The following is a 13,538-nucleotide window of genomic DNA, read 5'->3' as shown; positions in this document are numbered from 1 at the left end:
ATTTAATTTATTGATAATCTGAGTTAAATTTTGTAATTTGATGAAACTTAAGATTTCTTATATATATGAAAATAAAGTTATGTTCAGCTCAAAGTAATTAACCCATATTTAGTTATTTACTATAATATTTGGCATAGTGTTATATCATAAATATAGTTGGAAAGGACAATAACATCGAATGTGAATCGTAAAATAGATTTAAATAATATAAATAATATTAAAAATCAAAAATACAAATTAATACATAATATAAGCCTTTTCAAACTATAAAGTGTTTAATCAATATATTTTATATTAAAATAAAAAGTTATAATATAATGAGATCCAAATAAGAAATCTTAAATTTCTTATCATATGATTTTTGCTATTAACCTAAGTTCTAATTGCTATAACTAAATTTATTTTTAGTTTGGTATAAAAGTTGCATATGATCTTTAATCAAGCCATTTTGCAAAATGTTTTTAGGGATTTTGCTTGCATAGGGCAAGTTAGGGGTGTTCAATCGGTTAACTAACCGAACTATCATTAACTTAATTAACTGACCCTTTTAAACCCTTAACCGTTAACTGAACCGAAATTTTTTCTAAAAAATTAACCGAACCGAACTTTTTCGGTTAATTCGGTTGGTTAACCGAATTAACCGAAATTTATATATATTTTTATTTTTGGTTAAAACAAGTATAAAACATATAAAAAATTAACCGACTTAACCGACCGATTAATTTATATTTCCAAAAAATTAACCGAACCAACTGAATACTTATATATTATAATATTATTTATTAAATTAGGTTAATTTGGTTAACCGACCAATTTCGAACCGAATTAACCGTTAACTGACCCCCGACCGAATTAATTCGGTTAACTGACCGATTAACAAAGGGCAATGGTTAAGATTTAAGGTGTAATTGAGTCGAGTTGAGTGCAAATATTGATAAATTCAAGTTTGAAATTTGAAGTTTAATACTTAAATCAAGATTAATCAAACATTAATTTTTAAGCTCAAATTTGGCTCGAGATAAAGTTGAGCTTATCAAGCTTGATTAATCTCGTTTAATAATTTTTATACCCAAGCTCAAACTAGAGCTTCATTAAGTTTTTACATATTCAAGCTCAAGCTCAGCTCCAATGGAGAATCTTGGTGTTAAGATTTTTTGAGCAGGAGAGTAACTAAAATTTTCAAAAAAAAATTAGAGATTTTAAGCTTTCAAAAAAAAAATCTAAAGGCTTGATGAGAACTGACAAAAAAATTTTGGAGGGACCTAATTAATTTTTTTTAAAAGATTTTGAAAGATTTAGTGATAAATTTCAATATAGGGTAACTAAAATTTTTAAAAGATCTTAATGGTCTAATTAAGATTTTTAAAATGGGAGGCCTTTGGCCCTCATGATTATCTCTCTACTTGGCTTGATAACTATACTTAGAATTAATAATGTATGAAAGTAATAACATAAAAAATTTTGAAATTTTTTTATCAATTCGATTTTATTTGTTTTTTATATAATGTCTAGAACTACTCATAACTCCTCTCTAACCATTAAGTAGGAGGATAATACACTTCAAATGCACTCGAATCCATGTTTTTTATATTGGTAAACAAAATATTATTAAACTTGAATTCAATTTGATTAATAATGTGAATTTAATTCGATAAGTATCGTATTGAGTTTGAATTTATATATATTTAAAATGGAAGGGTGAATTATAGATTTAATTAATATACAAGATTTTGATAGAATTATTAATTTTTAGAAAAAACAATTATATAAATATAAAATACAAACTACAAAAGTGGAGGCGAAGGGAAAAAATAAGAGAAAATGAAGGGAGATAATTAATGGTAGCTAAAATGGGAAAGTACTGTTGGAGGAGGGCATTGACCAGTTGCGAAAGAAAAAACATGGAATTGGGGTAAATGAAAGACTTAAGCATGCAGATTGAACGCAACGATTTGATGTAAAGCCTGTTGATAAAAACCTTAAAATGCGAGCATGATGCGTCAATATCTCATACCATCAAATACATCTTTTCTCATTGGTAATGCTTTGATGGGTGGATGGGATTGGTTGAAATGATGCATGCATGCTAATCTTCATCTTAATTCAATCATTTCATCATTTCATATTCCATTCCATTCTTCTAAATCTTAATCATTTCATGACTTCAAATTAAATTTTAATTTGATTAATAATATTATTATTAATAGGGCAATAGAATATAGATTTGAAAATGTAAACACGGTTATCTTATTATTTAAAAATTAGAAAGATTATTAACAGTTATAAGTATGGTAAAAAAAGTAAAATTTTTAGATAAATTATATTTAGTAATTATTTAATTATTAGCATATTTTTATTTTAGTTATCTAAGTTCAAAAGATTCTATTTTAGTGCTTAACATTGTTGGTATTTAATATTTTAATCATTACTCCGTTAAATTAAATCATTAACGTGATATCAATGTTTTAGATTTTATCAATTTAATTTTAATTTTAAAAAATTAACAAATTCAATTATCAAATTTGCACAATTCATTAATAAATTCTAAGTTTGTTTTTAATTTAAAATATAAAATTATTAAAAAATTATTTTTCGACAAAAAACAAATCATTTAAACGATTTGCCAACATCATACCCTAAAATCATTTTACTTGTACAGTTGAATTTATTTTCAAGTGCTCCCTTTCGAGCGCCATTTGATATACTCAAATTTATGGAGTGGTTATCAAATAGATTTTAATTTTTTAAATTAAATAAGTGCGAAGATTAAATTATTAAAATTATAAAAAATTAAATTTAAAAATTTTAAAATATCTAAATTAGTGGCATAATTAAACCATAATAATGAGCATCGTCCATAAAAATGGATTGGCATTTATATCTAATCAATTCCTTAAGTACCATTTTGAGAATTTAGACTTCAAAACCATTAAATTATAACATGCATACATATATAACATTCAGTATTAATTTTAAATCCAAAGATTTAGATGATTAATTAGTAGTAAATTTGAATTTTAAAACATTTATACATTTAATAAATTTATTTTTATAATTTTAAACATAACAATTTATATAGTAAATGAAATTTAAATTTAAATTTTAAATTCATTATTAAAGCTCTTATCATACACTTATTTGACACAACTTTGAATCATATTACCCGCATTTTACCCAATATTATATAGAAAAAGATAAACTACATTTATTCTATTATTTTCATATTAATTATAAAACATTATATCGATGTCATAATTTCGTACTCTATTTAATCCATTTAATTGTTTTTTTATCATTTTAAAACTTATTTGCATTTTATAAAATTAAACCAATATATTAATTTTTTTTTCTGTATGTCAATATGACCAGCAATTCTAGATAGAGCTGCTCATAGGCGGGGCTGGGCCTAGAAAAAATTTCGGCCCGCGTTTAGCCCGGCTCGAAATATGGGCATGAAATTTTGTCCAGGCCCAGCCCAGGAAAACATTCCTAAGCCTGAGTCCGGCCTATTTTTTAAATAAACACCAAAAATTTATTTTAAAAATAAAAAAATAAAAAAAGTATTTTAAAAATATTTTAAAATTTAAAAAATAAAAATATATATTTATTATATATTCGGGCTGGGCCGGGCTGGGCCTGAGCCAAAAAAGTGGTGCCCGAGGCCCGGACCGTTTTCTAAACGGGCCTCTTTTTTTGCCTAAACCCATATTTCGGGCTTATATTTTTACCCAAACCCTCTCATATTTCGGGTGGGCCGTCAAGCCGGACCGATCGGCCCATGAGCACCTCTAATTCTAGACACCGATTAACTTTTTATTAAATACACAGAATTATGAGAATTATATACATTTTTCTTAAAGAATAGGATGAAAATTTATTTAATCATGATTGTTTAAATCAAAATTTTTTTCTATTCTTTATTGCTGTCCATACTCCAATACTTCAGTCTGGAAAATTCAGAAAAAAGAAGAGATTCTTTAAAAACAATCTTGACCAGCTGAAAAAATCAACTAATCTAGCACTTAGCATTCAATCCACCAAAATATAGGTAGGGGGCATGGCAACGTAGAAGCTACTGCAATTCCTACCACAATAAAAGTAATTTTACATTTTGTATATTCCAATCCAATAATTTATTTAAAACTTCATATATATATATATATTTCAAGAGAATTTAACATTATTTTAGAGTTAAAAAGAAAACAACAAAATCGATTTTATTCTAAATGATCTAAGATAAGTTTTGCATATAATATTTTATTATTCTAACACTAAATATATTATGGTTAATAGTAACAATTATAAATATAAATATAAATACAATCACAATACAAATATAAATAGTATACATCTAAATAATTAATAATCATTATAGACCAAAACTAGACTATTAACTAGAATATATATTTAGTGTTAGAATCGTAAAATATCATATATAAAACTTAATCTATTAGGATATGTCATATCAAATCATTAAAACTAAAAATTAAGTGTCGAGGCTTATCTAAATCCATCAATATGTTAAAATATTTGAGCCTTGTGGTTTTTATTTTTCAAAGCATTCTCTCTTTTTGAAGATAGGATGTTAAAAATATTATTTTATATGTAATTTGAGAATTATAATCTTAATATGTAACTTTTAGCATTAATCTAATTTTCTAAATAACCAATCATCAATTAAAAATTAGTTATTTAAGTATCTACAAATATTTAGTTCATATCTTATTTAATAACTGAAGTCTAATCAACTTTAACCATATTAGATTACTTTTAATTTGAACTAACATTTTATTACAGTAAATAGTATATAATCATTACTTATTATATATGTAAGGTACATAAAAAAATCTAAATTAAAATAAATCTAGACAAACCCCAGACGTTTGATTTTTCAACAATATAATTTTTGAGCAAAATAAAATTTATATAATATTTTGTACCAAAAAATTATATAATTTTTAAAAAATCAAACATTTGCTGAAGTTTGATTGATAAAATATTAAGAAAGAAAAAAAAGAAAAGAAAAGGTCCAAAACCCTCAGTTTGTTAGCAAGCAACAAGGGCACATGCCTAGAATAAAAAAGCAAGCTTTTTTGCTTAGTTACTCCCTGTGGAAATCTTTACTGTGAAAATAGTGAAACCCTCAATTTCTTCACTAGCGAGTATTATTATTATTATTATTGTTATTAGAGATAGTTTGTCCTGTCCATGGCTTTTTTCACTTCTGATTACGGTCTTACCAAAACAAGCATAAATGAAAAGAAAAACAAAAAGAAAGAATAATCACTGAATTTGAACATACTAAAGCTTTCATTAAAGATCAAAGAAAAAAAGATTGTTAAGTAGAATTGCTTAGGATTGAACTATTGGTCCATGATAAATTCCAAATATTCGGGTCAGACCTTAAAAAGTCTTTTAATGATTCGGGATTGATTTGAGTTAATCAAAATTAAACTTTTCATAACTTTTTTAAATCATAATTTGGTCCGAATTTGAGTTGACTCGTATTTGATTGAATATAAGATATTTTAACAAGTGATGTCTCCTAATTTACATAATTGTATAATGGAGCTATGATTAGGGATGTGAATTGGACGGGACGGTTGTGGGGTGCTCCCCGTATCTATTCTCGTTTCTGCCCCACGACCTGGAAGATTAAAACCATTCTCATTCCCATCACCCATGTGGATCCTTAAACCCACCTAATCTCCGCTATATTTGTCTCGTGATTTACTTCATATAATATATTTATAAGTATTAGTTAAACAAGAGCTTCAAGTTTGTAAGTTGCGGCGTGAAGTAATGGTGAGTAATTTTAGAGTTTTTATGTAAAATAGAGAAAGTGAGAAATGAAAGAGGTGAGGTGTTAAAATTAGGAAAAAAATTGTAGGTCAAATTTTTGTTCCCATCTCCGCCCACTACTCATACTCATGATAGGTTTAATTTTTGTTTCCATCTTCATCTCACCATCCATGAAACTTGTACCAATTTCCATCCAATTGGGTGCGAAATAGGGTGAGACCTGCGAAACCCAGCTGTTGACACTCCTAACTATGATTAAATAAACAATATAAAAAGTAATATAAAAATACAAAATTATAATGTATATCACAAAAAGGTAGCGTGTGATTAGTATGGTGTGGATGGAATTTGATATAATTTATTATTGTACTGTGCTGACATGAAGAGATATGAAGCAGCTTTATTGGTACATTGTTTTACAATTTACATGGTGGAAAATCTCTCCCCCTTTCGCTTCCTTTTCTCTCCATTTTCCTTTCCTTTCCTTTCTCTCTTCTAAAAAGAAAAATAGGCAAAGGGACTTTCTTTTCTCTCTCATTAAAACCTACTTTCTGTTCCCTCCTTTTTTTTTTCTTCACTGACAAGAGAGATACCTGCACACTTCCTCACACACGCACGCATACTCAAATGCAGAACCCACCTCTGTGCTACACCCCCATTCCCTGCAACCCAATTACATCTGTTTTCTTTTATCACACTTTTCTTTATATTTCATAATCATATCTTAATAATTTGTTTTATATAAGTATATTATATTATTTAGTATTTGAGTTTAATTTTGATATTAAATACAATATTTATATTAAATAATATTATGTGACTCAATAACTATTTGACATTATGCTCTAACAAAACACCACATATATATGTTTAATTGGGATAAAAAGAAGTTCGGATATCAAAATGAACAATGAAACTAAATTTTTATATTTTGGATAAAAGAAACTCAAGTATCGCATTAAAAGGTTAATATATTATTAGGTACTAGTTTTTTGCAATATTCAGTTTGGTGTTTGAGTTTTTTTAAATTTTAATTTGATACATAAGTTTGGCTTCAATATTCATTTTGGTATCTGAGTTTTTTCAAATTTATATTTGATTTTTTGTCCAAGTTAAATATTTAAATTTGACTTCAATGTTATTTAAAGGCTTTTTTTGTCTCAAATAAGTACCTATGTTTTTTAGAGTAAATATGTCAAACATTTATTGGACCATATGGTGTAGCTAGGGTGATTGGTAGGCCCCCACCCTTTAAAATAGAAAATTTTCTATTTAGACTATTTAAAATTTTAAATTAATAAAGGTAAACTTTGACCCTTAAAAATAATAAAAATTAATTTAACCCTTTAAAACTTATAAAGTTATAGACTATTAAAATAATGAAGTTGTATTTTACTATCGCAAAATTTATAATTTAATTTTAGCCCTTAAAAAATTTCTAGCTTCACTGTGCATATGATGCCATTTATTTTGGATATCAAACTGAACATTAAAGCTAAAATTAAGTATCAAATTAAAACAAGAAAAACTTAAATACCAAATTAAATACTGAAATCAAAGTCAAGTACCAAATGATATATTTTCTCAATTGAAAAATTATAAGTATCAAATTGAATGACAAACTTATCAAAAGGAAAAGAAAACTTAGATACAATATTAAATATTAAAGCTAAACCCAATTACAAATCCTATATTAACTTTTTATTTATATAAATTTAAAAAATATTTATGTGTATTAAATTAAAAAAAAAATATTTATATACATGAACCCCCTTTTCACTTTTCCATCTTATCATAATCAGTTCCCATTTCCCTCTCTTTGGAAAAAGAAGAGAAAGATATCGGAAGAGGACGGTACAGAGCAAAAACACAGATTTTTTTTTTCAATATATATTCATTATTTTGCCTTTTTTCCTTGTCACCGGATTCATCAAATCCCTCCTTGACACCCTTTCTTCTCCATTCCTCATCAAATGAAAACCCTTTTCTCTCTTCACTTCATGATGTTGAACTTTGGTTTTTGAAGTCTAGGGTTTTTTGTCTGGTTTTCAAGCCAAGGGTTTTGTTTGATTTTTGGTTTTTGGGTATGGATAGTTACTATCATTTTGACAACGGTGATACTCATTTACCACCTGGCTTTCGTTTCCATCCAACTGATGAAGAGCTCATTACTTACTATCTCTTAAAGAAAGTTCTTGATAGTGGTTTTGCTGGTAGAGCTATAGCTGAAGTTGATCTTAACAAGTCTGAACCTTGGGAACTTCCTGGTAAGTGATCATTTGAACATATTTTACGACCTACCCTTTTCTTTTTGTAATTTGGGTTTGTGTGATTTGGTTATACAATGGTTCAGGGAAGGCAAAGATGGGAGAGAAAGAGTGGTATTTCTTCAGTTTGAGAGATAGGAAGTACCCAACTGGGTTAAGAACTAACCGAGCTACTGAAGCTGGTTATTGGAAAGCTACTGGTAAAGATAGAGAGATTTACAGTTCAAAGACTTGTGCACTTGTTGGCATGAAGAAAACCCTTGTTTTTTATAGAGGAAGAGCCCCTAAAGGTGTAAAAAGCAATTGGGTCATGCATGAATATCGTCTTGAAGGCAAATTTGCTTACCATTATCTCTCCAGAAGCTCGAAGGTATGAGGTCTAAACATGTTGATCATTTTGAAGATTTTCATGAAAATTAACACTGAACAATGTTTTCTTGTTCCCAAAGCTGAAGTATCTTTGAATTCTGGTCTGTAGTGTAAGTGCATAGTGTTCATGATTTGGCTTAAAAAATATACAGAAGTATTATTGTTTCCGTACGGTGTTTTCTTCATTTAAAGAGATGGAAAAGGTGTGTTGGGGAAATCTTAATAATATAGAAAAGCTTCTGTCTCTTTTTGGGATTTAAATACCCACAACTTCGTCATTATTATCCCCATAAAGCAATTATACTATCTTCTGGGAAATTATTAATTCCATGTCTCTTGCACTTTTTCCAATGGTTATGCAATTCCCATTTCTAATTTAGTGCTGAAACTCCTTGTGGGATTGATAATTGTATTTGGGTTTCATTAATATTCATTTGATGTTGGATTTTCAAGACCAATAATATGATTTCTTAAATACTACTTTCTCATTCTCCTTTGTTTCATTGTTATATTGACCACCAGTTGCTTGGATGAAGAGTAATCATAATTTACAAAATGCTAAACGTTTCTATTATTCCAGGATGAATGGGTGATATCCAGGGTGTTTCAGAAGAGTGGCTCCGCCAATGGTGCCACCAGCAGCACAGGCCGAGGAGCCAAGAAGACCCGGATGAACGCCTCCATTGCCGTCTATCAAGAGCCAAGCTCTCCTTCATCGATTTCCCTTCCACCTCTCTTAGATCCCACCGCAACTGCCTTTGCCACCACTGATCACGACAGCTTCTCTTACGACAATTATGTTCAATCCGAGCACGTGTCCTGTTTCTCCACCGTTACTGCTGCTACAGCCGCCTCTGCCACTGCCACCACCACAACCGCCCCATCGGCGTTCCACCCTGGTTTCGACAAAGCATTTCCACCTCCACCCCAAATGATCAACACCACTTTTGATCCCCTCGCGAAGTACTCAAGAAATGTGGGTGCTTCCGTTTTTCCAACCCTGAGGTCACTTGAGGAGAATTTGCAGCTCCCTCTCTTTTTCTCCCAGCCAACAATTGAAGCACCAACGCTTCACGGTGGCTCATCTGTCAACTGGGGAGCTTTTTCCGAAGAAATTAACGATGGGTCTGTTGGTGGTAACAAGATATCAATTGGTCCAACTGAGCTTGATTGCATGTGGACTTACTAAACTACTAAACTTAAAGAGGAATTTCCACCATTATTGGTGCTTGGAATTTTCTCTTATCATTATCTCTAATTATGTTGTCACTAGGAGTAGGCATGGAAAAGGACTACTGAGATTTTCATTATCACATGTTTGTAATTAATTAATGCTTATTGCTATTAGTTTAATCTTAGTTTTTTTTTCCTTTGCTGCTCAGATGAAAGTGACTTATCCAAAGCTGATAAAAGCGTTTTAAAATGTGGTGTGTGATGTGATCACAACAGTCAATTCCCCCCATTTTTTTTTCTCTGGCCATATCTAGTTTTCTTTTCCTGGAAAAATATATTCATGTCTAGTTTTTGGGTACCTAAGATCTAAGAAAGTGACTATTTGTTTCATAACAAGAACCTAATTCCTTATTTAGCTCTCCAATTTTAAAAATAATCATTTAAGTCTTTTTATTTTTTTTCAAATCACTTCAAAATATATAGATTAATAATTTTAATTTCAAAAATGTAATATTTTTATTTTACAATTTTAAATAATTTTAATAACTTTTTATTTTTCTTTTGGAATTTTTATAAAAATAATTAATTTTTATGTAACATTCACGTGATAGTCCACTTAAGCAAAGTTAATATTTATTAACTTTTCATTTATTTTGGTGATTTAATAAAAATATAAATTTAAAAGTTGAAAGAGGTAAAAATTATTTTTTAGGAATATTTTTTATAACTAGATTTTTTATATTAATTTTACAAATTAACAAGATTGATCATTTTATGTTTATAGTCATTGTTCCTAATAATAAATTTTAAAGTTCAAATTTAAAATTTATCACTAAAATATAATATTTTCTATCACTATATCCAATACTAATTATATTTCCTTCTGCATGAATTAAACACTACGGATGTCTATCTAAAAGCATTAAATGGGCGATTGAATTAGGTATGGGTGTCTGGAACATTGGAGTCTTCCAACACCAAGACTCAGGTTCTTCAATCACATGGGGGCTGAGTCTCTCATGTTAGGCTGTGTTTTTTAGAACCCCAATATCCAAATGGTTGGATGGGAGTAGATTTTTATAGTACTATGTTTGTATCCACAAACTCCAACTAAATTTCTTATCATTCAACCCAATAAGTATTGGTAGTCTCATGTTAAAGAGTTTATATGAAAATTTCTCTCTTATAATATTATGTATTTATACACTTGTTTTCGAGTTTCAATAAAATAAAATTTAAAAAATAGGTTTAAGCAAAAATTATGTCCATTTAAAATATGGGTCAAATTTAAAATTTCAATATTCAAAGTCCAAACCCAAAACGATATGACTTGTTTTCAAATTTATAATGTATCAAAATGTAATATACCATACTGTAATGTAAATACAAAAAAATATATTGTTAATACTTTAATAACAAAATATAATGCATGGTAGTAAAAAATTATATATAAAATTATTAAATACTAAATAAAAATAATATATATTTAGAAAAGCAATATAAGTGAAATTTGACAAAAATTAAGCTCATCTTTCTGTCATATTTTATGTTTCATTAATCTTATATATTTTTTACGTTGTATGTGTGAGGTGTTTGAAATTATCATATCCAAACATGCAATGCCCCATCCTCTATCTATTTGTGGAAGGAATTGCTAGTCTTCTGTAAACAATGTAGCCTTTTATGTCAACATAATATTGGTGAAGGGACCAAGTTGCTAGGGAATTGGTTACTTTGCCACTACATAAATAATGGTTGTCCCAACATTTATTTCATTGACTTCTTAATTATATTAGCACCACATGACATTTACAGCGTAGAAAATAAATATTTGCATTTACCCTTTTTGGGATTTTTTTTTTTAAATAATTGATAAATTTGTCTTACCAATAGCTAATACCGTGTTAACCCTATAGTTTATGTTGTGGGTTCGTGTGTGAAGCAGTATTTTTAATGTGTGAGTCAAATTCACAAACTACATTCTATTTATTTAGATAGTTGATAGATAGTTAAGTTGTGGGTCAAATTATTTTTTAATAACCAACAATCAACGAGATTGAGTCTAAGCATAATTGATACCATTACTATTATAGCAACGTGAAAAATATGTTTTCTCCGATTTAAAGGTTGAGGAGGGTTATAAATATAAATAAACATTATACAAAAAATTGATAATTAACCAATATAATTAAATAAATCAATAATTAAATTTAAAAATATTAAATATTAATTTATATAAGTTGATTAATTCGAATATAAAATTTAATAAACGAAAACCGAAAATCCACCCTCATAACTAAATAAACCAACCTGACAACTAATTTAACTTTCAAAGTCCACTAAACTAAAACTGAAATAATAATTTTAACTGACTTTATGTTAAAATATTCAAAGTTTGTTGTTAAGCACAATTAATATATTTTGTTGTTAATATTGAAGAAATTGACCTTTCAAAGAAAATGATAAATATATGCAGTACAGAATTAATATATTTGGTAAATGTCGGTCAAAAGAAGCAGTCTATATGTAAACTTTAATAATAATAGCATTTGCTATACTGTTGGTGTAGGAGAAATTGTAATAAATATATGTGTGTATATTTAGTATATTAAAATTTTGAGATTCTCTAAGACCAAGATTTTTATTACAGCTTTTCTGGCAATATATTAAGTTCTGTCGTACAAACTTTGGAGATGGTGATAAAAACAAATTCCAAATACTAATTTAACATTTTCTAACAAAAAAAAATTGATATTTATTTTGGATCGATTTTATTTAGGGGTAAGTAAAACTCGATTCAATTCGAAAAAATCGGAAAAAAATTTAAATTTTGAGTTAATCGAATTGAGTTATTCGAGCCGAGGTGAATATCACAATTCGAATAACTTGAATAATTCAAATAACAGATTGTTGTAATACTCTTTTAGTCATTTTCAACTTTGAAAATAAGTAAATTGGTCTCTTTCTCAACAAAATTATAAAATAATTCAAAATAATTTTAAAATTCAAAATATTTATAAAATTTCAAAAGTTTATATTTTAAAAAATATAAAATTCTAAAAAATATAAAAGTTCAAATTTTAAAATTTTCTAGAATGATAATTGTAGGACCTAATTAATGATTCAAAATTGTCATACTCAATTATATATTTTTATTTTACTTTGAATTTTTTAAATATATATGGTTCCAAATTTATATGTTCTAACATGGAATTAGTTATACTGTAACAATATTTTTATTTGACATGTTTAATATTTTTAATTTAATTTAAACAATTTCACTCAATTTGACTTGACTTGACTCGAATTTCACTCGACTCAATTCGAAAAAAAATCAAATTGAGTTAGGATTACAAAATAGGACCCGTGAACTCGATTAAATCGAAATTTTTTCACTCGATTCGACATGATTCAATCAAACGCTCACCCCTAATTCTATCAAGTTAAGTTTTGGATTTATTTTTCATTTAAAATATGACAAGGTTTGGCAATTGAATCTTTAACTCAATTGGTATGTGCATTATTGTCAATGTAGGAGGACATGAGTTCGAGAACTCTAAAGCGCATTATCCTCCTATTTATGGGTTGGGGAGGAACTATGAATAATTTTAGACATTCTCTCTAAAAGAGCATATATGATCAGAATTTAAAAAAAAAAAATCTAAATGTGTATAGAATGTTTATAAATTAATGTATATACTTTGATTTAGTTCAAAATATTTCTCTCTTGGTAGTTCAGATTACGTACACTAAATAGTTTTTATAGAAAAGATGATTAAACTGTGGTGAAAAAACAACTTTTCTTTTTAAATAGTACTTGGTTAAATTTTGCATAGTTGGACTAAAGTAGCCATTAATTTTACAACAAAATAGTTAATGCTTTTTTCATTAAGGACAGTGTATCCCACATCTACCTTTGCTAGGCAC

At 27.8% G+C, this 13,538-nt stretch overlaps 1 protein-coding gene across 1 annotated transcript; it reads left to right on the top strand.

The window, feature by feature from the left end:
• Nucleotides 1–7,590: 7,590 nt before the first annotated feature.
• LOC105761288 (protein CUP-SHAPED COTYLEDON 2) lies at nt 7,591–9,861 on the top strand. The gene is made up of 3 exons (XM_012579064.2): nt 7,591–8,069; nt 8,156–8,439; nt 9,019–9,861. The coding sequence occupies exons 1-3, from the start codon at nt 7,889–7,891 to the stop codon at nt 9,625–9,627; spliced, it is 1,074 nt and encodes a 357-aa protein (XP_012434518.1). The 5' UTR covers nt 7,591–7,888; the 3' UTR covers nt 9,628–9,861.
• The last annotated feature ends 3,677 nt before the right edge of the window (nt 9,862–13,538 follow it).

The sequence above is a fragment of the Gossypium raimondii genome, chromosome 11 (genome assembly GCF_025698545.1).
Source record: "Gossypium raimondii isolate GPD5lz chromosome 11, ASM2569854v1, whole genome shotgun sequence".
NCBI lineage: Eukaryota > Viridiplantae > Streptophyta > Magnoliopsida > Malvales > Malvaceae > Gossypium > Gossypium raimondii.
Note: the sequence above shows the minus strand (reverse complement) of the source record. Positions and strands in the feature narration are given on the sequence as shown.